The sequence below is a fragment of the Hemiscyllium ocellatum genome, chromosome 15, assembly GCF_020745735.1.
Source record: "Hemiscyllium ocellatum isolate sHemOce1 chromosome 15, sHemOce1.pat.X.cur, whole genome shotgun sequence".
NCBI classification, from domain to species: Eukaryota; Metazoa; Chordata; class Chondrichthyes; order Orectolobiformes; family Hemiscylliidae; genus Hemiscyllium; species Hemiscyllium ocellatum.
This window is the reverse complement of record NC_083415.1, coordinates 32,499,099-32,521,829: the sequence shown is the minus strand read 5'-3', so window position 1 is coordinate 32,521,829 and position 22,731 is coordinate 32,499,099. Positions and strand designations below refer to the sequence as shown.

General features: G+C 39.0%; 1 protein-coding gene across 1 annotated transcript in view; it reads right to left on the bottom strand.

Moving 5' to 3' along the window:
• The window catches only part of jph2 (junctophilin 2), a 104,074-nt gene extending 81,941 nt beyond the window's left edge, over positions 1–22,133 (bottom strand). The window contains exons 1-2 of the mRNA XM_060836348.1: positions 21,349–22,133; positions 10,149–10,962 (exon numbers count right to left, since the gene is read on the bottom strand). Coding sequence (XP_060692331.1) covers positions 10,149–10,962; positions 21,349–21,727 — 1,193 coding nt within the window. The 5' untranslated portion in view covers positions 21,728–22,133. The remainder of the gene's footprint in view (positions 1–10,148; positions 10,963–21,348) is intronic.
• Positions 22,134–22,731: the final 598 nt, after the last annotated feature.

The window sequence follows — 22,731 nt, the reverse complement described above, 5'->3', positions numbered from 1 at the left end:
TATATCCAACCATGTTTCTCCAAATTCTCACTCCTCTGCTCCAAACTACAACATTTAATGCCCCAATGTTGTTTTCTATTTAACAGACCAAAAGTAAATTATGTCACTTTTTCGTAATTTTTTTAATCCTTTCTGATGCTTTCTTTCATTCAGTTTTCTCCTAAGGGCTTAATTAAAGTCCCAAAACAAATGCAAAGCTGAAATAGCACACAGCAAACAGCAGTATCCCACCAGCACTTGAAAAGTATACTTGCTGTCAGTTCTAAACAACACTGTTGCACAAGAAACTTCCTAAATGTGAACATTGAGGGAATTTATAAATAATGGAAGGTGTTCACTAATCCATGTGACCAATCATATTGAATACCACTGAACCATCGACAGTTTTGCCAATATGAGCTTGGTAGGCTGCAGTCACCTTCGGGTTATTCTCAATTAATTATTGACAAACAATAAGAAACATTTAATTTAACATTTAAATAATCATTATTTACACCACATACTTTATTGTAATGATCTGTAAATTATCATTTGATAAACATTCATCATCACAATTAGCAATTATTCTGTGTGGACAATATTACTTTAAAGGGAGTTTAATATTAAGTTGCCGATGAACAATAAATATTGCCTCAAATTTGACTGCTGGAGTAGGGAATAATAGATCTTCTAAATCATCACCTTTCTCTCCCATCACAAAGCATATCGGAAAATCTTCCAATGATATTGGTGATTTTTCAGTACATATTGAGATTGCCATGGATTTGGAAGATTTATCCAGATTTGTCCATATTTGCTAATCATAGAGTCATATTTTCCTGGAGGTTTGGGAAAAGTCAATTTGTGTACATTTATGCCTTCCAAAATTCACAGCTGACTCCTGTCATTTTGCCTGGGGCTTTTGTCATTTCACATAAGAGTCAGGTTTGCAGTGTATTTGCAATGGGTTCCAGTGGAGGATACAGAGTGTGTGGGTGTATGCCTTGGTTCACCAACAAAACAGTTCAGCAACCAACAGCATTCAAAGCCTCAAAGCCCTCACCCAATCCATTCTTCTGTGTCATGTCAAACTCAAACAATTGCCCATGCTAACTCATACCTCTTCATCTCCAAACACATTTTCCAACAGAGTACATTGTGTTGGAATAACATTCCCACTAGATAGTAGTAAGATACCAGTTAGCAGAGATTATTGCTCGTTATCACCCTCAATGAAAGTTGCCTCATTAACATGCACCCACCTCTCACACCACTCGACATACTAAAATTAGACACTAGGAATTCCTGACGTGACAGTCAGAGCATGTACCTGGCAACTACAACTTGCTGCTTCTTTCTCTGGATCTTGGATACCCAGCACCAAATCTTAGGGCATGTTTGAAACCAGTCATTACACAAACCCCATGTCCATGGACTTTGATGTCTGAAACACGCCTGCCTCTCTGCACCATCATGGCACATTCCCAATTCACTTAGTGTGGCTTAACAGTGTAATGCTGCACTTTGGATTGCACTGGCAACTATGGAATGCTGCTGCAAGGACATTTTACACCAAGATGATGGATGGTATTCAGCTGCATTTCAAAACTCCTCCCTTGCTTCCTTATCATCCACTCACTTATTGCTTACCCAGAATGTACAGCATCTCTTCCTTGCCTTCTAACATTTTGACCCGCAGAGACAGCCAGCAGTCAGTACTTCTGTCTTGATTATCTTTTAATGCAGACACAAAGCCAGGCAGCTTGTCACGTTGCCAAAAATCACAAGTCCAAGACATATTATTGCAATTCACCATTCTGTGCCAGTGTTACACCTGTACCATATGCCAGCAGCTGCTGTAGCAGACACACTGTATGTGCTTAAACACATGGCCAAGGCTCAGAATCTAGAGGAGAAGTGTGAAGTCACCTTAAAGGAACCACCCTTCAGCTGGGGGTCCTGGTCAAATAGGTCTAGGGCACCTTTGATATCAGAACAGTGGCTTGAGAACGGTCAGGCAGTCACTTGGACTCGACAAGTTAGGACTCGCTCCTTGTAGGAGGGTGAGGAGTTGAAAGTTGAGCACCCTAACACATATCTTGGCTCCTCCTTCCTATTATGGACCAGTTTCCCTGAATTAAGAGAAAGGGAGTTATTGAGTGAACCAAAGTAGATAGCACAGCTGTTGGATTGACCTGATCGGATTGAGTTTTGGACAGAAGGCAGTGTGGCAGTGAAAGCTGTTGGACAGAGCTTTGGTTGCTCTCCAATTGATATCCAGTCACCAAGTTATGAATGTTCTGAGAAAAGAACCCCAGTCTGTAGGACATAAATATAAATTTGTGGAAGCTGTTTCTATTGACGGGTGACGTCAGAACTCAAGCCCTAAGATATACCATCCTATGTGCCCACAAATGACTCAATATCCAAGAATTACATGAAGGTTTAGCAAATATTGCTCAAAACTCTTTAAATGAACTTGCCAGTTACAACTCTTGTTTTCTTTTTAATTATCCCTTAACTGCACCTGTCAGTCTGTGAGCGAGAGCAGGCATTATGATCAAAGAAGATTGAGTTTAAATCATAGACATTAATTAAATTACCTTGTTGTTTAACTTTGCTCTGCCAAAGTTACATTATTAATAATAAATTTTAATTTCTGTTTAATCTATACACTTGGTGCGTGACACCCATTACTCAAAACGTTGAGTTAGGGTCAAATGGGCAATTTTTAAAGGTCTTTGAATATTTTCACTGTGTTGCAATATATAGTGTTAGCAAGTCTAATTTGCTCTGGCTTGCTATTCCTAAGTCGTAACAGAGCAGCCATTATACAATGGGGTGATGATGCAGAGGGGAAAAAATGAAAGCTGTCATTTATCAGAATGCTGCCATATATGGATCTGTCACCTAAAATAAGCCAGTGGATGTTGAAGAGTCAAACCAATTTATCATCAACCAATTTATTAATAAGACAATAAGATATTTGCAGAACCAATGGAACAGTTAAATGTTAAAACTGCTAAGGTGTAAAACCAACATAGTACAAATTAGTAGAGTCAGTCAGTCTCCTAACATAGTACTTTCAATCTGCCTCATTGGGAAACTGATATGTGCAAAAAGAAGACAGTCAGAGTTATTAAAATATCTAAATATTCCTGTATAAAGCTGGATTTTCATGTTGCATTGGGAAAGCCCGAATTAACCCTTCTATGATTTCTGGAACACAAGCTCAGCTCTGAACCACAGCAGAGCTGTGACTCACATTCTTGACTCAGACCGTGGACTACATATCTTAGGTTTTGCAAACTGTGATACAGTGCACCTCTGTTCACAAGGACAACAGCCCAACTTCCCATATAATTCTCACATCTTCTAAACATCATCCTCTACCCTTAATCACAACATGCCTCCATACTGCCATATTAGCTCATGCTCCATCCATGTCCCCTCATACTCCTATATGTCCTCTATTGCCACTCACAGTATCCACATACATTTTCCATTAGGAACAGATTTCAGAATCTCTTTGAAATGGGCAGTAACAAAACTTCTAACATTCTTATCAATCTGTCATTCAGAGATATTTCACACTGAAAAAAATCTCCTTAGAAAATAGCCACGCAACAAAGATTCCCTCAAATAGTAACTGATATAAAAACAAATATTTATTCAGTTACCAACTGAAAAACTGGCAATGATAATGTGAACACACCTCCTGATGAAGAAAGCTGTTCAATATCTTTTGAGCATTTGTAACAAGTTCAGCCCTCCAAACAAACAATTACCAAATCAAGCAATCAAACGGCTGAAAGATGGCTCTTTTTTCCAAGCAAGTCAGATATCCTGTTAAAACAATGAACAGGAGCAGGTAGCTCCTGTTTTTTTTTCCTAAGGTTTAAACGGCTGTAGGATTTGTTTGATTTTTAAAAATCCTGGTCATTGAAATCACTTCAGATCTTTACACTAGAGATCATGAGGAGTGTTTGATTAATTTTGGATGCAGAACAGCACTTTTCCAAATGGAGAAAGTAAACTTCTCAATGTATAAACAATGCTGGTGAATGTAATGGTTAACTACATTTTCAGGACACAGCCCTACGATGACTCACTGCAGTTAAAACACATCTATATTGTAATACACAACGTAAAATTAAAACTCCTCACCAGTCTTCCTTTAGCAGTCGAGAACTCTTTTTAGAATGTGCAAACCCAATCCAGCATATGAAAATAAGATGCTAGGGGAGGAAATACAAGTTCTGCCTTGCACTCACAATTGCGAACCTGACCTCAGAGAGGAGCATGCAGAATAACAACCAACACCCTTCCTGACCAGTGAAATACCAACACAAAAATAACATGGGGTTGGAAAAGTAAAGCAGATTCAAAGTTCCAGTTTAAACATTTTGTGCATTCCAGCATCATGCCTTTTGTTTGCATATACTTCAAATTAAAGTTGGAGAGTAAATTATGAGAAAAAGGTAATTTGTGTATTTTTCCTCTGGTGCATTATGTATCAACTTTGGATTTCCTCCTAGGTCAAGATGCAATAAAACCCTAGTAACACGTTTTCTCAATCCTCTCAACATTCAAGTTGGATCAGAATTTATAATCTATCACATTTTGGAGAAACTATTATTTTTACTTATGGATTTTTTTAAGGAATAGTGAAATCACCTTTTATCAGAAATTAATTCCTAGAATTTTCATTCAGACTACAGCATTCAAATGCAAACACTGTTTGTGCACATGTCAAAACTAACTGTGATACGTAGCTATGCCAGAAGCCACAGACAGCAATTTGACAACTGATTTCAACCATCAAAAAAACATTGGCAAAAGGATGTTGAGAAGATGATAGTATTGTGGTAATTTTACTAGATTATTAATTCAAAGACCCAGGCAAATAAAACCTTAATTTCAAGGAACAGAATTTGGCTATTCAGTCCATCAAATCTGCTTCATCATTCCATGTCCACTCCATCCAGGCCTCTCAGTATCCTGTAAGTTCCAATCAGAATCTCCCTCATCCATCTAAAGTCTATCAATTGCAGACCCAGATTCCTCAACCGCTTCTCATATGAAAGGCCTTTCAACTATGGATCATTCTCATCTGGACTGCCTCCTGTGCCAGCACACCTTCCTTAGATATGAGATCCAAATCTATTTACAATATTCCAAATGTGGTCTGACCAGAGTTTTATATAGACTCAGCAGTGCATCTCAGCTCTTGTATTCTAACCTTCTTGAAATAAATACCAATGTTGGATTTGCCTTCCTAACTGCCAACTAAGTCTGCATGTTAACCTCGAGTGAATCTTGAACTAGGATTCCCAAGTCCGTTTACAATTCAGATTTCCAAAGCCTATCTCTATCTTTTCTAGAGGTATAGAAAATAGTCTATACCTCTATTCTTCCTACCAATGAGCAGAACCACACACTTTGTCACATTGTATTCCATCTGCCACTTCTGTGACTACTCACCTAGCATGTTCAACACTTCCTCAACACTATCTGTCCTGCCTTCTATCTTTGTGTCATCTGCAAACTTAATGTATAATGTGAATAGCTGTGGCTGCAACATTGATCCCTCTAGAAATCCATGAGTCAGTGGCTGCTATCCTGAAAAAGACCCATTTATCTCTACACTCTGCCTTCCGCCAGTCAGCCAATCATCTCTCTCCATGCCAGTACTTGGCCCCTAACATAATGGGCTCGTATTTAGAAGTTTTCTGTGACACTCTATCAAAGATGTCCTGGAAATTCAAACAGAGCAAATCCACTGGCTCTACTTTGGCTAACTTGCATATTATCTCCTTGAAGAATTCTAAAGGATTCATCAGGCATGACCTCCCCTTAACAAAGCTGTGCTGACATCTCCCTATTTCACATTGCATTTCCAAGTACTCAGTAATCTCATTCTTAATTATGGACTCTAAAATCTCACCAAGTGAGCCAGGGTCAGGTTAATTGGACTATAGTTGCTATCTTCTGTCTCCCTCCCTTTTTAAACATTTGCTGGTTACATTAGCCATTTTCCAGTCCTCTGGGACCATCCCTTACTCCAGTGATTCTTGAAAGGTCACCATCAATGTCTGTATAACCTTCTTAGCTTTCTTCTTCCAAAATCTGGGATGAAGTCCATCCGATCTGGATGAATTATCACTTTCAGACTTTTCAGCTTCCCCAGCACTTTCTCCTTAATGATAGCCACTACACTCACCTCTGCCCTTGACTCTCTTGAAGTTCTGGTGTGTTGCTAGTATCTTCCACTGTGAAATATACTGGGATATAGTTTTAAATCATGCCATGCAATTTATCTTGAATTGGTAAAATCTGGAATTGAAACTAGTTTCATGGTCACTGTTATTGAGACAATCATTATTTTGATTTAGGAAGAAAATATGCTTTCTTTATCAGATTTTACCTACATGTGACCCCCGATCAAAATGAATGTGGACTGACTTTTAGCTGCACTCTGAAACAGACTAGCAAACCACTGAGTTCAGAGGCAATTTGTGATGGACAACAAATACTGGCCTTGTCAGTGATTCTTACACCCAACAAAAGGATTCCTTTTATAACTTTTGACAACTGTAGCAGCAATGTCAATGTTTTAAAAATGCCTGAAATTTAATTTTGTAAAAATTATCAGCTTTGTTCCACTTATTCTAACGAATATGAATAACGAATAATGAATATGGAATAACGAATATGAATGTTATTCTTTTACCAAGTGCAAAATTGATAAATAAAATTAAAGTAAATACGAAATCACAGTTTATTAGACATATTGTAATCAATTCTTCTTCAGCTTAATTATTTCAGTAAAAAATTAAGTTTGACATTTCAAAGAATTGCTTAACACCATCTTTCCAGGTGTTCGGGTAAAATAATGAGTAGGACCTTGTGTCAGAGAAAATATGCAACGCACACTTTCCACTGCACAATGTACAATGTAGTGTACAAAATCCCATACAAGGACTGCACAAAACACTACACAGGACAAACAGGAAGGCAGCTAACGATCCGCATCCATGAACACCAACTAGACATGACCAGCTATCCTTAGTAGCCACACATGCAGATGACAAGCAACATGAATTCGACTGGGACAACACTACTATTATAGGGCAAGCCAAACAGAGAACAGCCAGGGAATTCCTAGAGGCATGGCACTCATCCACAGATTCTATCAACAAACACATCGACCTGGACCCAACATACCGGCCACTGCAGCGGACAGCTGGAACTGACAACCGGAAGCAGCAGAGACAAGCCACTATAAATGCAGGAGGAAACATCACAGAAGCACTTCACAGGAGGCTCCCAAGCACTGTGGATGTCACCTAGACAGGGGATGAAACGTTTGCAACACAAATTCCCAGCTCGGTGAACAGAACCACAACAACATTAAGCAAGGGGATTCTGATAAATTGACCACAAAGAGAAAAGAGTCAAAAAAGGGTAGCCCTGGAAACAGCAGAAGTCAGGCAGCATCTGAGGAGCAGGAGGGTCAATGTTTTGGACATACGTCCTTCATCAGGAATTCCTGATGAATTGTTTATGCCGGAAATGTTGACTCCCCTGCTCCTCGGATGCTGCCTGACCTACTGTGCTTTTCCAGCACCACACTTTTTGACTCTTCAGCATCCACAGCCCTCACTCTTTCCATGAAAAGAAAGTCTGATATAACCACACTTGGAATTTAAGATTAATTCCATGTGACTGGAATTAAAATATTTCTTGTAGAATTGATGGTGACACAGAGAACATGCAAAATAAGATGCACCAATTATCCATAAAACAAAATTATGCAGATGCTAGAAATCTAAAACAAGCACAGAATTCTGGAGAAACTCAACGGGTCTGGAAGCATCTGTGGAGAAATAGCAAATCTCCACAGGCATCCCCATCCTCCAATGAGGGACCAAGCATATCAGTGTGAAAGACAAGGCTTATGCATTTGTAAAAAGTACAGAGAATGCTGGAAAAACTTAGCATCTGGCAGAATCTGTAAAGTGAAACAGAGCTAATATTTTGAGTCCATATGACTCCTCTTCAGAGCCGAAGAGTCATACCAGACTTGAAACATCAACTCTGTTTCTCTCTCCACAGCTGCAGTGCCGACCTGCTGAGTTTCTCAAGCATTCTGTGTTTGTTGCAGTAACTATACAATTTTCTCCAGTGATTTTTTAAAATGCATTTTTAAGTATATTTTAAATCATTAAAAGGTAATCTATTTTGAAGAGAAATGAAGGAAACGTATAACTAATTCATCTATTCAAATAGTTGTTTCTCATTATCAATATTGTTCATTGAATGAACAATTCCTACAGATACTTAATTCTACGTCATTGCCAATATCATCTCTAAATTTTTAAGGATAAATGTGCTTCCCTTAATTTCATAACTTTAAGTGTCTACGTAATTTTTACTAACAAACTAGGGTAGCTGCTATAAAATTTTAACACAAATCGCATAAAATCATATTAAATCTTTAAAAGATTTATACATATTAGAGAAAAGATACAGACCAAGCATCACTTACGAGGGCCAATTTTATGAATACACATTCTCAGCTGAAAGCCTCAGCTGCTGTCATGTTTTGAAATTTCTAACATGTTTTTTCTTCAATTGAAGAAAAGAAGGAATGGTTTCCATAAAAGAAAGCCTAATATCAAAGAGCATTCCAGTCATAATCAATGTCTTTATAATTATGTGACACCTGACCTTTGACTATTACTGGATACTGCTATTTTGTGTTCCTACTCTGTATTCAACACTAAAGGAATTGAAACAGATATACTGGCAAAACCCATTCTTGGAAACTTTCTCTCACGTAACCTGTGAACCGTGCACTCAGAAAAGACTTTTTAAATGATCTGCTTAGTCAGAAAATTTAGTTGAACCAGAAATGTTTTGGAAATGGAATGGAAATTTTAATTCAAACTTTTAACATGCTAAAATTCCTATTACAAGCCCCACCCCCAAACACCCAATCAAAATCACACTGTTTGAAAATACCCTCAGTGATGAGGTTATTACCACTTACCATTCCTAAACTTGGCATCACCATAGTTGGCTTGTCAAGTGTAATTTATTTCAGTTGCATTTTATAGCATTGTAGACTCAACCTTACTCAGCATGGAAACAGACCCATTGGTCCAACTCAGCCATGCCGATCAGATACCCTAAATAAATCTAATCCCATTTGCCAGCATTTGGCCCATATTCCCCCTAAACCCTTTCTATTCATAGACCCATCCAGATGCCTTTTAAATGTTGTAATTGTACCAGCCTCCACCACTTCCTCTGGCAGTTCATTCCATACACGCAGTACCTTCTGCATGAAAAACGTTGCCCCTTAGTTCCTTTCAAAATCTTTTCCCTCTCACCATAAACCTATGCCCTCTAGTTCTGGACTCCCCCATCCTGGGAAAAAGATCTTGTCTATTTACCTTATCCATGACCCTCATGATTTTCTAAACCTCCAAAGGTCACCCTCAGCCCCTAACACTGCAGGGAAAACAGCCCCAGCCTATTCATCCTCTCCCTATAGTTCACACTCTCCAATCCTAGCAACATCCTTGTAAATCTTTTACTGAACCCATTTAAGTTTTGCAACATCCTTCCTATAACAGAGAGATCAGAATTGCATTCAGTATTCCCAATGTCCTGTACAGCTGCAACATGACCTCCTAATTCATATACTCAATGCACTGACCAATAAAGGCCAGCATACCAAACGCCTTCTTCATTATCTTATCTACCTGTGACTTCACTTTCAAAGAACTACAAACCTGCACTCCACGGTCACTTTGTTCAACAACACTTACTATACTTATGTCAATGTTCAGTAATCCAACTCTCCCTCCCCAATGTCAGAATCTGAGCAATAGAGGGTAGATACTCCTCTTGGCCAATGGCATAAAACAGGTAAGACTGAATTATCAAAATTCTGAAGAAGAGTCGTACTGGACTCGAAACCTTAACTCTGTTTTCTCTCCATGGATGCTGCCAGTCCTGCAGAAGTTTGCCAGCACTTTCTGTTTTCATTTCTAAATTATTAGACAATACTTGTAATGAGCAATTAAGTCAATACCACCCATTTTGTGCCATTAGTCCAAGATATATCCATAAATTCTAGATGTTTCAGAGCAGCTTACCTGGACAAGGCAATCTCTGATTTCTGCCGAGCAATAGCTGCTGCCCTTTGCGCCCCCTCCATGCTTCTTTCCACCTTCTCTCTCAGCTTGTTGGTCCTCAGTGGTATCAGGTGCTTCTTCTTGCCCTTGACCAGCACATTGTTCTTGTACTTGCCCTCTTCCTTGTTGCCATCTGGGAAGGTGGTGCAGCCATAGCCATGCCTTAGGTTGTCATGCCACTCACCCTCATACTTGAGGCCACTTGACCTCTCACTGACCCCATATCCCGAGCGTTTGTCATTCTTCCACTCGCCCATGTAGCTCTCAGTCGTGGTGGCATCAATGTCGGATTCGACAGGTGGGAAGTCATCACCACCTTCGCCCAGGCTGACAGTCGAGTTGGCATCACTGGCAGCTGAGCTGAGTCCGGCATCACTCCTGAGAAAGCTGATTTTGCTCCTCTGACTGGACAGGGAGCTCTTGGACTCGCTCTTCCTCAGCTTGCCAAGCAGTGAGCTCCGCCGGAACAGACCCTTCTTCTTAGGCTTTTGCTCAGCATCACCAGCACTCTGGAGGCTCAGGGCGAACCCTCCACGGCTCGGTCCGATGGTGGAGGCAGAGGAAGAGGCTGAGGCAGCAGCAGAGGGGGTGGCCAAAGTCAGAGAGTCAGCTGGTGGCTCGAGTTGCAGCACAGCTCCATTACTGTGCTCACTACGAAGGGAGGTGAGCGAGGTCCTCAATGGCGAGCGGATCATGGTGGCCATACCATAGGGAACACTTTGGCGCACTCCATAGCCATGTCGCATTCCCCCAGTAAATTGGCCTTGGTATGTACCTAGAAACATAATCAGAAAATAAACATCCATTAATAATCCCAAACAATTATCACCAGACTAGTGTAAATCATCTGAATAGACAGCTGTGGTTGAGGCTGATGTCTGGTTGTTGCTACTTGTGAATCCTCACATTTAACACTTCTGAAATAGTTCACTAGTTGTAGAATTTTGTAGTGTAACCTGAGAAAATAAATGGCCCTATATAAATGCAAGTTCTTTATGTAACTCAATACAAAGTTAGGTTCTAAAATAAAGACATGATCCAAAATAAAATCTTTGATTAACCACAATTAAAGTGTCTTATCACAGTACTGGTCTCCACGTAGGATATGGAAGCATTGAAGATGATATATACCAAAGATTTATATGGAGAAACCAAAACTAAGAGGTTACAACAATCAGGAAATACTGAAGGTTAGGGCTTATGATATCTAGCAAAGAGGGGACTTACATAAAACATATATCTAGAATGATAAAAGGGTCTGATATCCTTGACATACATACAATGTTTCTGATTATGAGTCGAAGCGGTACATGTCTATGATTCAAAGTAGGGAATTCAGAGGAAAAACCTTACAAAAAGAGTGGTAAGAACACATTACCACATATAGGCAAACACTTATGTGCAAGGGCAAGCTAGATAACTACATGAGGAAGAAAAGAACAGAAAGATATACTGATAGGGTAAAAGGAAGCAAGGTGGCGTAATGATTGTGCCACCATATACTAAAACATGTGGGTGCTAGATGCTGGAGATCTAAAACAAACCATTCTGAGGAAGGGCTCAAAATGTTAACGGTTTTCTCTCCTCATGTGCTGCCAGACCTGCTGAGTTTCTGTTTTTTGTTTGTTGAAGCATTGACTAGTGGGGCTTAATTGCCTGTTTCTCAGTACCATAAATCATATGGCCCAATTTCACAGCAGATCTCAAAGAAAGTTGCCAGCATAGATTTCTCCTTTGCTAACATTTAAACCAGGCACCAAGGGGATCTCCAGAGGTACAACACTAAGGATGTCATTCAATCATATTTAAGAATTTTAACGTATAGAAAACCACAGAAATCAATATACTCTTATCATTCAGGTCCAAATATTTAGTAAAGAAAAGCTGATGCTAACTTGATTAAAAAAGTGTTTTAAAAAGTCATATGAGATTGCTATAGGATGAAGAAGATGAATAAGACAGAGAAGGCATTGAAACATTGATAAGTCATGTCAATGTTAATAGTTACAAGCTTATTATCACATGTAAACATAAATGTAAAATCAGCACTATCATTTCAAAATACAGATAGAAGAGTTACAAAAACTTGTATGGGACCCAAATCCAAAAATGCAAATGAGAATAATAACTGAAAAAAACTAGAAATACTCTCGTCTGTCACAAGGCAACATGATCACCATATGTCAGTAAAAGAGGCAAATCTTCTGCTTTTTATTATACCCTCTTTGTTACTCCTGAACTTGGTAGCTCTTCTAAAGGTAAGCACATAGACATCACCAATTTTTACATCATTGAAGACTGATATGCGCGGGCTGGCCCACTCTCCACCTGAAGTTTAATTTGCAGGCAATCACATCAAGTGGGAGAAAGGTTAGGTGAGTTACCACTTAATTTCAACTGGCATTCACAAAGGTAAAATCAAGGCCTATGAATCATTTGCTTAGTCCAAAGTGTTAGTTGTCCCGACAGTGCCTGATACAAACACTATAATGTTTCCAATACTTTAGTCAATTTGACAAAAGGCTGTGCTTTCTTGTAGACTTCAACAAGTCAGTTTTAGGCCTAAATGCTATTTAAAAAAAGAAAACAAGATCAATGTACTTTTGGATTGGAAATTCATTTCAATGACGAGCTTAATTAAAAAGCCTGTTTTCCTTTGGCTAATGCCAGAAAAGTTACACCAAGTGCAAAAGTGAAATAAGTTGCAAAATTTCAAAACACAATGATGATTCTAAAACTGTCAACTTAAGAACAAGAACAAAGGAGATCCTGATGATTGGCTGATATATCTCTTTGTCATGAGAATGAATACTTAATTAATAAAAGATCATGTGACAGACTTCAGGGCAGTAAAATGCCCAAACAACTGGATGTTCTTGACATTTACCCACAAACGTTTAAGATACTAATCATGCGATAGGTGGTGATTCCATTAACCACAAAACAAATTTTTGAAACCTACACATGGTACACATATATCTTGGGATTAAAAGACTGAGCTGAAGATCTGTCTGTAGCTCCCTAACAATGTCATGCTACAGTCAACCAATAAGATTTATGAAGCGCAGCAATATCTAGAGAAAGTTTTGGCTTTCATGCAATGACATTAGTAAGGCTGAATAGTCACCAAGGTGGAATTTTTTTCTTACCCAACTATGAAAAACAGGCTGCACTGGAATCAATGGAATTGCCCAGCAAGTGAGTACTATAGCCAATGTTAATAATATTTGAACATTTTACCCCACTGCTCAAGACCAATCCCTATCCTTCTTCCTTTTTTTGAAAAATTTAGGTGGTGAACACATCCTAAGCATCTTTGACACAGCATAATGCAATGTCAGTACCTTGAGCTATCCTTTCTGTACAATTTTTAAAAATGGAAAACTTCTCAAAGCATTTAAAAACTGTAACTTTGCAGCAGATTTATTTTGATCATAAAATCATTACTAAAATGCCCAAAATACTGCATTTTGTTATTTCAGTTTATTATTTTCATAGTTTTAATATAAACTGGAATAGCAAAAGTATCAGAAGTAACTTAAAATGCAATATACCAAGAATGTATAGGTGACTGAAAGTGAGTAAGAATTTGCATTTACACAGCATCTTTAATTATCTCAGGATGTCCGAAAGTATTTTACAACTTAAGTAATTCTTGAAGTATCACAGAAACATAGTAAAACATAGAAAATAGAAGCAGGAGCAGGCTATATAGCCATTCAAAACTGCACTGCCATTCATTATAGTGTAACCATGGCTGATCATTCAACTCAAATCTGTTCTTATTTTTCCACCATATCCTTTGATCTCTTTAACCCTAAATGTAATATCTACCTCCTTCTTGAAATCCCACAACTTTTGGTCTTGATTGCTATCTGTGCTAGTGAATTCCACGGGCACACCACTCTCTGGGTGAAGACATTTCCCTTCATCTCAGTCCTGAATGTTTAACCACATATTCTTGCACTATAATCCCTGGTTCTAGACTTGCCCCATCATTAGGAACAACATTCCTCCATCTACCCTCTCTAGTCCCATTTAGTTTTATAGGTTTCTCCAAGATTCCCTCCTCATCCTTCTGAACTCTAGCAAATATAATCCTTACCAATTCAACTCCTTCTTTTACATCTGTGCTGCCATCCCAGGAATCAGTGCAGTAATCCTTCAATGTATTCCCTCTGATATCAAGAACCTGCTTCCTTCAATAAGAACACCAAAACTGCACACAATGTTCTGGGTGTAGTCTCACTAAGACCCTAGTTAATTGCAGCAATCCCCACTCCTGTACTCAATTCTCTCACTGCGAAGGCCAACACACCATTTACCTTCATGATCTTCTGCTGCACCTGCATGCTTACCCTAAGTGACTTGTGAACATGGACACCCAGGTCTTATTGCATATTCCCTTTCTCAATTTATAGCAAGCTAATAATCAACCTTCCTGTATTTGCTCCCAAAATAGAAAACCTCACAATCACATTATATTGCATCAGCCCACTCACTTAGTTGTCTAAATCACACCAAAGGATCTCTGCATCCTCTTCACAGCTCACCCTCCCACCCAATTTTACATTAATACAATTTGTCCAAAATTGCAGGTAATGATTTAAATGAGAGAACTAAATGTATATTGTGAATAGTTGCAGTCCTAGTACTGATACCTGCAGTATACCACTAGTCACTACTGCTATCCAGCAAAAGATATGTTAATTCCTGCTCTGTTTCCTGTCTACTAACCAATTTTCTATCCAGCTCATCTTATTGTCACCAAGCCCATGTGCTTTATTTTTATACACTCATCTCTTATCTGCAGCTTTGTCAAAAGCCTTCTGCAATGCAAATTTGCTCACAAGCTCCCACAAACAGCAATAACAATAACCAGATAATATTTTAATTATGTTAATTTACATTTCCTAATCAACCTGTTATTACACACCTCTAGAGCAGGCCTTCTGGTTCAGAGGTAGAGACACAACAACAAACCTTAAATGATGTTGATGATGGAAAGAATTTAACCAATAGAACAGGATGCCTTTGCTCTTCCTCAAATATATATATTGCTATGTAGTATGGAATCATTTATATCCACTTGAGGGAAAAGGTAGGACTTCACTTTAAAGTTTCATCTAAAAAACAGTTCCAAAACTGCAGTACTCACTCCCCCAGTAATGGACCAAAGTCCAAACTTAGATTACGTACCTGGAGTTGGATTTGAACCCACAGTATTCCAACTCAGAGCAATTACAACCAATTGAAAAGTGTGACTCCTGAACAATTTTAGCACATTAAGGAATCCTACATCAAAGAAAACTGATTGTAGAGATAGTCTCTCATGTTCCCAACATGGAAGCTGTATAACTGGGTTTTGATCATTGCATTGGTATTTTTAAAATTTAAGTGTGTTTATTTGTTGCCTGACTTGGAAGGTTTTGTAGCAGCTCTGATGCAAAACAATTCAAAACAGTGTCAGGTTTTAAAACTAAACATAATTATACATTAGCAATGATATTAACAAGTATTTAATGGATAATAAAATAGCATTTGTTACTTGCCTAATGCCAAAAGTGTAAAACTAAACAACATCGGCAAGAAGTACTTTAGTCACTGTTAAGTCCCTAAATTAGTTAATACATTATTCATTGTGGCTTTCAGCTTATGAATTTTCAGGACACAGATTTTTTAACCCTGGCAAAATGAAAATGTAGATATTATATTGTTTGGGAATTAGACATCCTTAGGTAATCCACACTCATCTTTACCAATAGCTGTACACTGACTTCAGAATGCCATACGGTATATATGACTTACAGATCAATCTATGGAGAGGTTTTTAATCTTGTTAAAATATATTTGAATAATTTTTAGGAAATATATTGTATATACTGCAGTGTTATTTTGCAGCTAGGATTTGATGCAGTGTGGGTTGCTTGTTACTATGGAAACCAGGCAACATCTCTGGCAACATCACTTTGGTACACATAGAATAGAAAGCAAGATGTTAAATTGTTTTCGAAGTTAGAATGCTTCATTAATTTAGACACAATTACACAGGGAAACTAATATACAATATGTTTTATATATTTTATAACAAGTATAACAGTAAAATGTAGGGTATGTAGGTTAGTTTGATCTTCATAGGATAAAAGGTCAGCACAACATCGAGGGCCTAACAGCCTGTACTGTGCCGTACTGTTCTATGCCAGATAATTAAATTGTTCCAATTTAAAAAATGTACAGGCATTCAAAGAACAATACAACATGGGAACAGGCCCTTAGGCCAACCAAGCCTGCGCCGATTCCTACGCCTTATTTAGATTCACTACTTATTGCCCACATGCAGTTTCTATCCCACTGTTTGTCTCCCATTCATGTGTTTAGCAAGATATACTTTAAATGTTTCTAATGTGCCTGCTTTCACCACCTCCACTGGCAGTGCGATCCAGGCATCCATCACACTCTGTGAAAAACTTTCCCGCACTTCTCCCCTAAAGTTTTCCCCTCTCACCTTGAACCTGTAGCCTCGTAAAGTTGACCTTTCCACCTTGAGAAAGGTCAACTACAAGGCTATCTACCCTATCTATGCCTCTATCAGGCTGCTCCTTAGCCTCGCTTTTTCCGGTGAAAACAATTGAGATTTATCCAACTTCTCCTCATGATTAAAACACTCCAGATAAGGCAACATCCTAGTAAACCTTCCTTGCATTCTTTCCAAAACATTCACATCCTTCTGGTAGAGATCTGTGAATCTGTGTACTCATTTAATATGTACTCATGAGTAATGAGTCTTTTCCTCTGCAATAATTTCAATGGAAGAAATAGAAATCTTGCCACCAATTAGTTTAATCAAAATCTAATGCTGGATATTTTGATTCTGATTGAGATTAACAACAGTATAATAAATTTTCTGAATTTCTGCTATTTCTCCAACGTGAAAATTAATTATGGACATGAACTCAATTGGTACATTTTCAATTGAAGTGCTAATTTCGATAATGTTGACTGCTAATAATTAGATAGGAAAAAATTATTTGAGATAATTAGATCGGAATATGTTTCATTTGGAGTCCAATAACACCTTTTTTTTCAGATTAGAATCCTTTTGAAAACTGACGATACTTGTTAAAATGTTACTGGTTATTCATTAACTTTAAGAACAAATGTTCAATTTCCAAAACATTTATCCAATTACCCAAAACATAATTTTACTAAATCAATCATGTTTCAAATGGAGGAATCATTTGTAACATCAATCCAATTAGAGGTACTTATAAATATCCAGTTAAGGTTAAAAATTCTATCTTGGAATTTAATTCTGATTATCTGAAGAAATTAATTTTGCATTTCACAGAATATGTGTAAATGCATTACATTTTCCAAAACTGAAGCCTAGGTCAAAAAGAAGATTGAGATACAAGAGAAAATACCTATCATAATTTAAACAACAGGCTGCAAATTTGGTGAACAGATAGACAACTGTTGTTGCAAAAATACTCCTTCCTATTAAGTTTATAATTATACTGACAAGGCCAAGAAAGTCTGCAGAAAATATATAATTCAGTTGCTTATAAATTACAGCAGCTACTGGATTGTTTGTCTTCTTGTGAGATTATATTGTTAAATAAATTTTTAGATATGTTTTGAGAATATGTTTTTATCTTCAAATAGGAAATAGAGTCGGTCAATACTTGCATTCCAGAGGTAGCGAGAGGAGATCCTTCAGGGATTGCAAGATTGGACAGCTGCTAATTTAGTACCTATTTTTAAAAAGGGAGACAGAGCCAGGTAATTACAGACAACTTACTTTAATATGAATGATTACATTTAGTGTGCATGGACTTCATAAAAGCCTTTGACACGGTACCATGTGGGAGATTAGTGGAGCAGACTAATGGGGATTTAAATGATGGAAAGACAGCAAACTGGATTAAAAACTGTGAGAAGGAGAAAAACAGACTAGTTCTTATCAGTTTTTGTTTGTTATAGTTGGAAATGAGTAGTCATATCCCTGAAGTTCAAATTTGGGCCACATCTGCTCAATCTGTGTACAATGATTTGGATGGAGGCCAAGAGAAAGTTGAAATCTGCACATCACACCAAAATTTGGTTGAATCTTTAGAAGACAAAAGAAAACAGCAAAGGATTATTGATGAGCAAATGTGTAAAAAAAAATTAGGTGGAATTCAATATCAATGAATGTGGTTTAATGTGTCTTGGAAAAAAATAAGTTGTGTTAAGTAAATTTTAAATACAGGTATGTTTGATGCTTTGAACAAACGAAGACGCGTTGGAGTGCAATTTCACAGAAATTAAAAACAACATCTCAGGTTTTGATAAGTATCTTTTAAAAAGCAATTCAAGTTCTTTGTTTTAAAATGAATTAGCAAAAGGATCCTCATTAGTAATATCCCAACTACTAAAAAGGTCTTTCTACCTAACCTATTTTATCCATTCATTACTAGAGACATTCATCATACTTTATCTCAAGTGTCCGTACCTTTTCTTTACCATAGAGTGCAAAACTGTCCACAAAACTCCATAATTTTTTAAGGCTTTGCATAGGTTTATCATTACCTCGTGGTTTTAATATTCTCAAGAACAATTTGCCGCCACAAATTAAATACTGGTACAATGGTTGGGCTGAATGGCTTGTATTCATGCTGCAACTGCATGAGTATGTATGGTTGCTAGAAGAAACATGGGGATCAAAACTTACTTCCTTAATATTGACACTTTTTTTTGAAAATGTCAGCCAGGTGTCTAATATTCCTCATTTACATGCTAATTGCCAAATTATGTTACTGAAAGACTAACAGCCAAAGGTAGGGTTCCTCTTCTCCCAAAATATTGTGCACACATGGTTTCCTAAGGACACATATCATTTCCTTAAATCTAAATTTGCAAAACCAAGAAGGACTTAATGTGTGCAACTGCACTATTGGGGCTTTAAACAATTGCAACTGCAGTTTGCCCAGAAATGTTTCCCTCTGCTTGTCATGCTCACACTATCTTAACAATAGTGCATTGACTCACAGGGCTCTGAAGACAAATGTGATGAATGTCAGCTCGTGAAAAGCCTACTCCTCTGGGTTTCTCTTGAAAGGAAGATTGGTTAGTGATCAACAGTACCCTGGGTGGAGTACTGTGGACCTGAGTCAGAGTCAGGTATTAGATTACCAAATCTGCTAAAAAGCATGGACTTAGTTCTTAACGTTCACCACTGACACAGGAACAGCACAGAAGCAGATCCTTCGGCCCAACTAGGATCCCAAACTAAACTAATCCCATTTATCTGTGCTTGGCCTATATACCCTAAACATTTCTTATTCGTGTACTTATCTAAACGTCTTGTAACTGTTGCAACTGTACCCATATTCACCACTTTCCCTGGAGGTTCATTCCACACACAAACCATTCTGTATAAAACAATCTGCCTCTCATGTCTTTTTTCAAATCTTTCTCCTCTCACCTTAAAGATTTGACACCTTGTCTTGAAATACCTATCCCCAGGGAAAAGATACCTGCCATTAACTATATCTCTCACGATTTTATAAATTTCTATAAGCTCATCCCTCAACCTCCAATGCTCCAGCAGAAAAATGTCCCAGCCTCTCTTTATAACTCATCTCTCCATCCTGGTACATCTCCTCTAAACACTCTCTAGCTTAATAATATCCTTCATCGAACAGGGCGACTAGAATTGAACACAGTACACCAGAAGAGGTCTCACCAATGTCCTCTACAACTTTAACATAATGTCCCAACTCCTATACTCAAAGATCTGAGCATTGAATGCAAGTGTGCTAAATGCTTTCTTCAACGCTTTCTATGATTCAAACTTCAAAGAATTTTGTGCCTGAACCCTACATCTCTCTGTTCTGTGACACTATCAAACGCCCTACTTTTAATTGCATAAGTCCTGCCCTTGCTTGTTTTACCAAAATGCAATACTTGCATTTATCCAAACTAAATTCCATCTGTCTGACCCTCTTCAGCCCACGGATTTCCTGGAACCATGCTGACCCCTGAGGAGACCCCAATTACCTCCACTGCAAATTATGCTTTAAAAACTAAAAAATGTCAATGCTCCCAAAGTGGGGATGGGACCCCAATGGGGTTGCAAGCTCTGACCAAGTGATAACAGCTACGCTCCCTCTGTAACATGCTTCTGCTCTCCAAGTTCTCACAGAGGGGCATTAACAATTATCAAGCCTCAAAATGAGAACATAATGGGAAAAGTTTGGGAAGCATAAGTGACAAGAAAAAACTTGACCTTCTGTGACCCATGTTTGCATGCACTAGTTCACACAGAAGAGATAGGAATTATTTCCCCTTAAACGACTTAGACCTGTTTCCTCCACAAAGCTTCTAGATATACATTTTAAATCTGATAACTTCTGTTGCTTAACAATGCACTGTGCACACGTGTGTTGAGTCAAGTCACAAATCTTTCCCCACAAACTAACTTTCTTGAAGACAGAAATTGTAAAATGTAAAAGAAATCTTTAGTTAACATTCAGTTTTGTTACTCGTGGTACATGTTTTGATACAGTTACCATGACGACCGAGAGGAAAAAAAATCACAAATATTGTCGAACTCGCGGCCAGGAAAAACGACGAAAAGCAAACAACTGGTTTTCCCAGGAAATAAACCACACGTTAAAAATAACATAGACGTTGAGTATGGTCCGAAGAATGACCTTTAGGAAAATATAAATGTAATCCTTTGGAGTCTTTTGGCATAAATCTTTTAATTTATGATCTTTTAGAGTCTTTTGATATAAAATTATCTTTTAGAGTCTTTTGATATAAAATGATCTTAGAGCCTTTTGATATAAAATGATATTTTAGAGTATTTTGATATAAAATGATCTTTTAGAGTCTTTTGATATAAAATGATTTTAGAGTATTTTGATATAAAATGATATTTTAGAGTCTGTTGTCATAAAATGATTTTTCTAAGTCTTTTGGTATAAAATAATTGTTTTACAGTTTTTGGTATAATGTTTTACAGTCTTTTGATATAAAGTGATATTTTAGAGTCTGTTGGCATAAAATTGATCTTTTAGAGTTTTTTTGGTGTAAGATGAGTTGTGGTGCCTGTAGTTAAATCCTGATTAAAGTGTTAATAATGTTGCTGATAACAAGGCGGTCAGGGTCTTACCTCCATCCGCGTATTTCTCGGTGCCGTAACCGTCCTGGAGGCCGTTATTCCAGGTGCCCTCATACCTGGCGCCGCTGGCCTGGCTCTGCCGGAGCCCGTACCTGCCCTTGAAGCCGTGGGTCCACTCGCCCTTGTAGACCCAGCGGCCCTTGGTCTCCGAGCCCAGGCCGTGCCTCTTGCCCTGGGACCAGTAACCCTGGTAGGTGTTGCCGCTGGGCCAGGTGTAGACGCCGACCACCTCGAAGCCGTAGTTCCAGGAGCCCGCGTACTCGCCCTGGCCCTTGGGTCCGGTGCAGATGCCGTGGCCGTGAGCCTTGCCGCCCTCCCAGCCTCCGCAGTACGCCCCGCCATCGTCGAAGTCAAAGCGTCCTCCGCTCATGCATGAAACGGGGGGGTGGGGTGCCGCCCCCCGGGGGGGATCACAGGGAGAAAAAAATACTAAAAAAAATATAATTTAAAAGGCGCCCGGTGGTGTTGGGGGGGGGGGGGTGTACTGTAATGTGGGGTGGAGAGGAGAGGGGAGGGGGGTTGATGTGAATTTAAATGGAGCAGGATGGAAGGAGGGAGGTACCCGTGATGGAGGATGAGGGAGGGCTGGGGGGGGAATGGGTGGAGAAGGGGGTGGCACAGGGTGATCCCAGCAGCAGGTCACCCCCCCTCCCCACCCGGATCAGAGCTCAGGGACTGTCCCTCCTCCCTCAGTATCAGAGCTCAGGGACTGTCCCCCCACCCATTAATATCGGAGCTCAGGGACTGTCCCTCCTCCCTCAGTATCAGAGCTCAGGGACTGTCCCCCCACCCCTCAGTATCAGAGCTCAAGGATTTTCTCTCCCCCCCCCCAGTATCAGAGCTCAGAGACTATTCCCCCCCCCTCAGTATCAGAGCACAGGGACTGTCCCCCCACCCCCTCAGTATCCAGGGTTCAGGGACTGTCCCCCCCACCCCACCCCTCAGTATCCAGGGTTCAAGGACTGTCCCCCCCACCCCTCAGTATCCAGGGTTCAGGGACTGTCCCCCCCCCCACCCCAGCCAGGCGTCAGTGCGAGAGCAGTCAGGGAGGGAGCTGTGCTTTCCCCCTTCCACACACACACACACATACACGCACAGAGAGGGAGACACACACAGAGGGAGCCGGAATGTTATAACATACCCAACAAGGCTATCAGATCCCACTCAGCTCCAAAAATAAAACCCAATCAACAATCTCCGCAAACGCCTTTTCAAAAAAAAAATCATTGCCCATGTCCTGGGTTGGGGAAGGGGAAGGAGGGGGTTGGTCTCAACTGATATTTCACACCGTGATCGCACAATGTAATAAACCAAAGTCTATTTACTTCAAAAATACGTAGGGCACAACCAGACATCTCCCTACATTGCACGCCT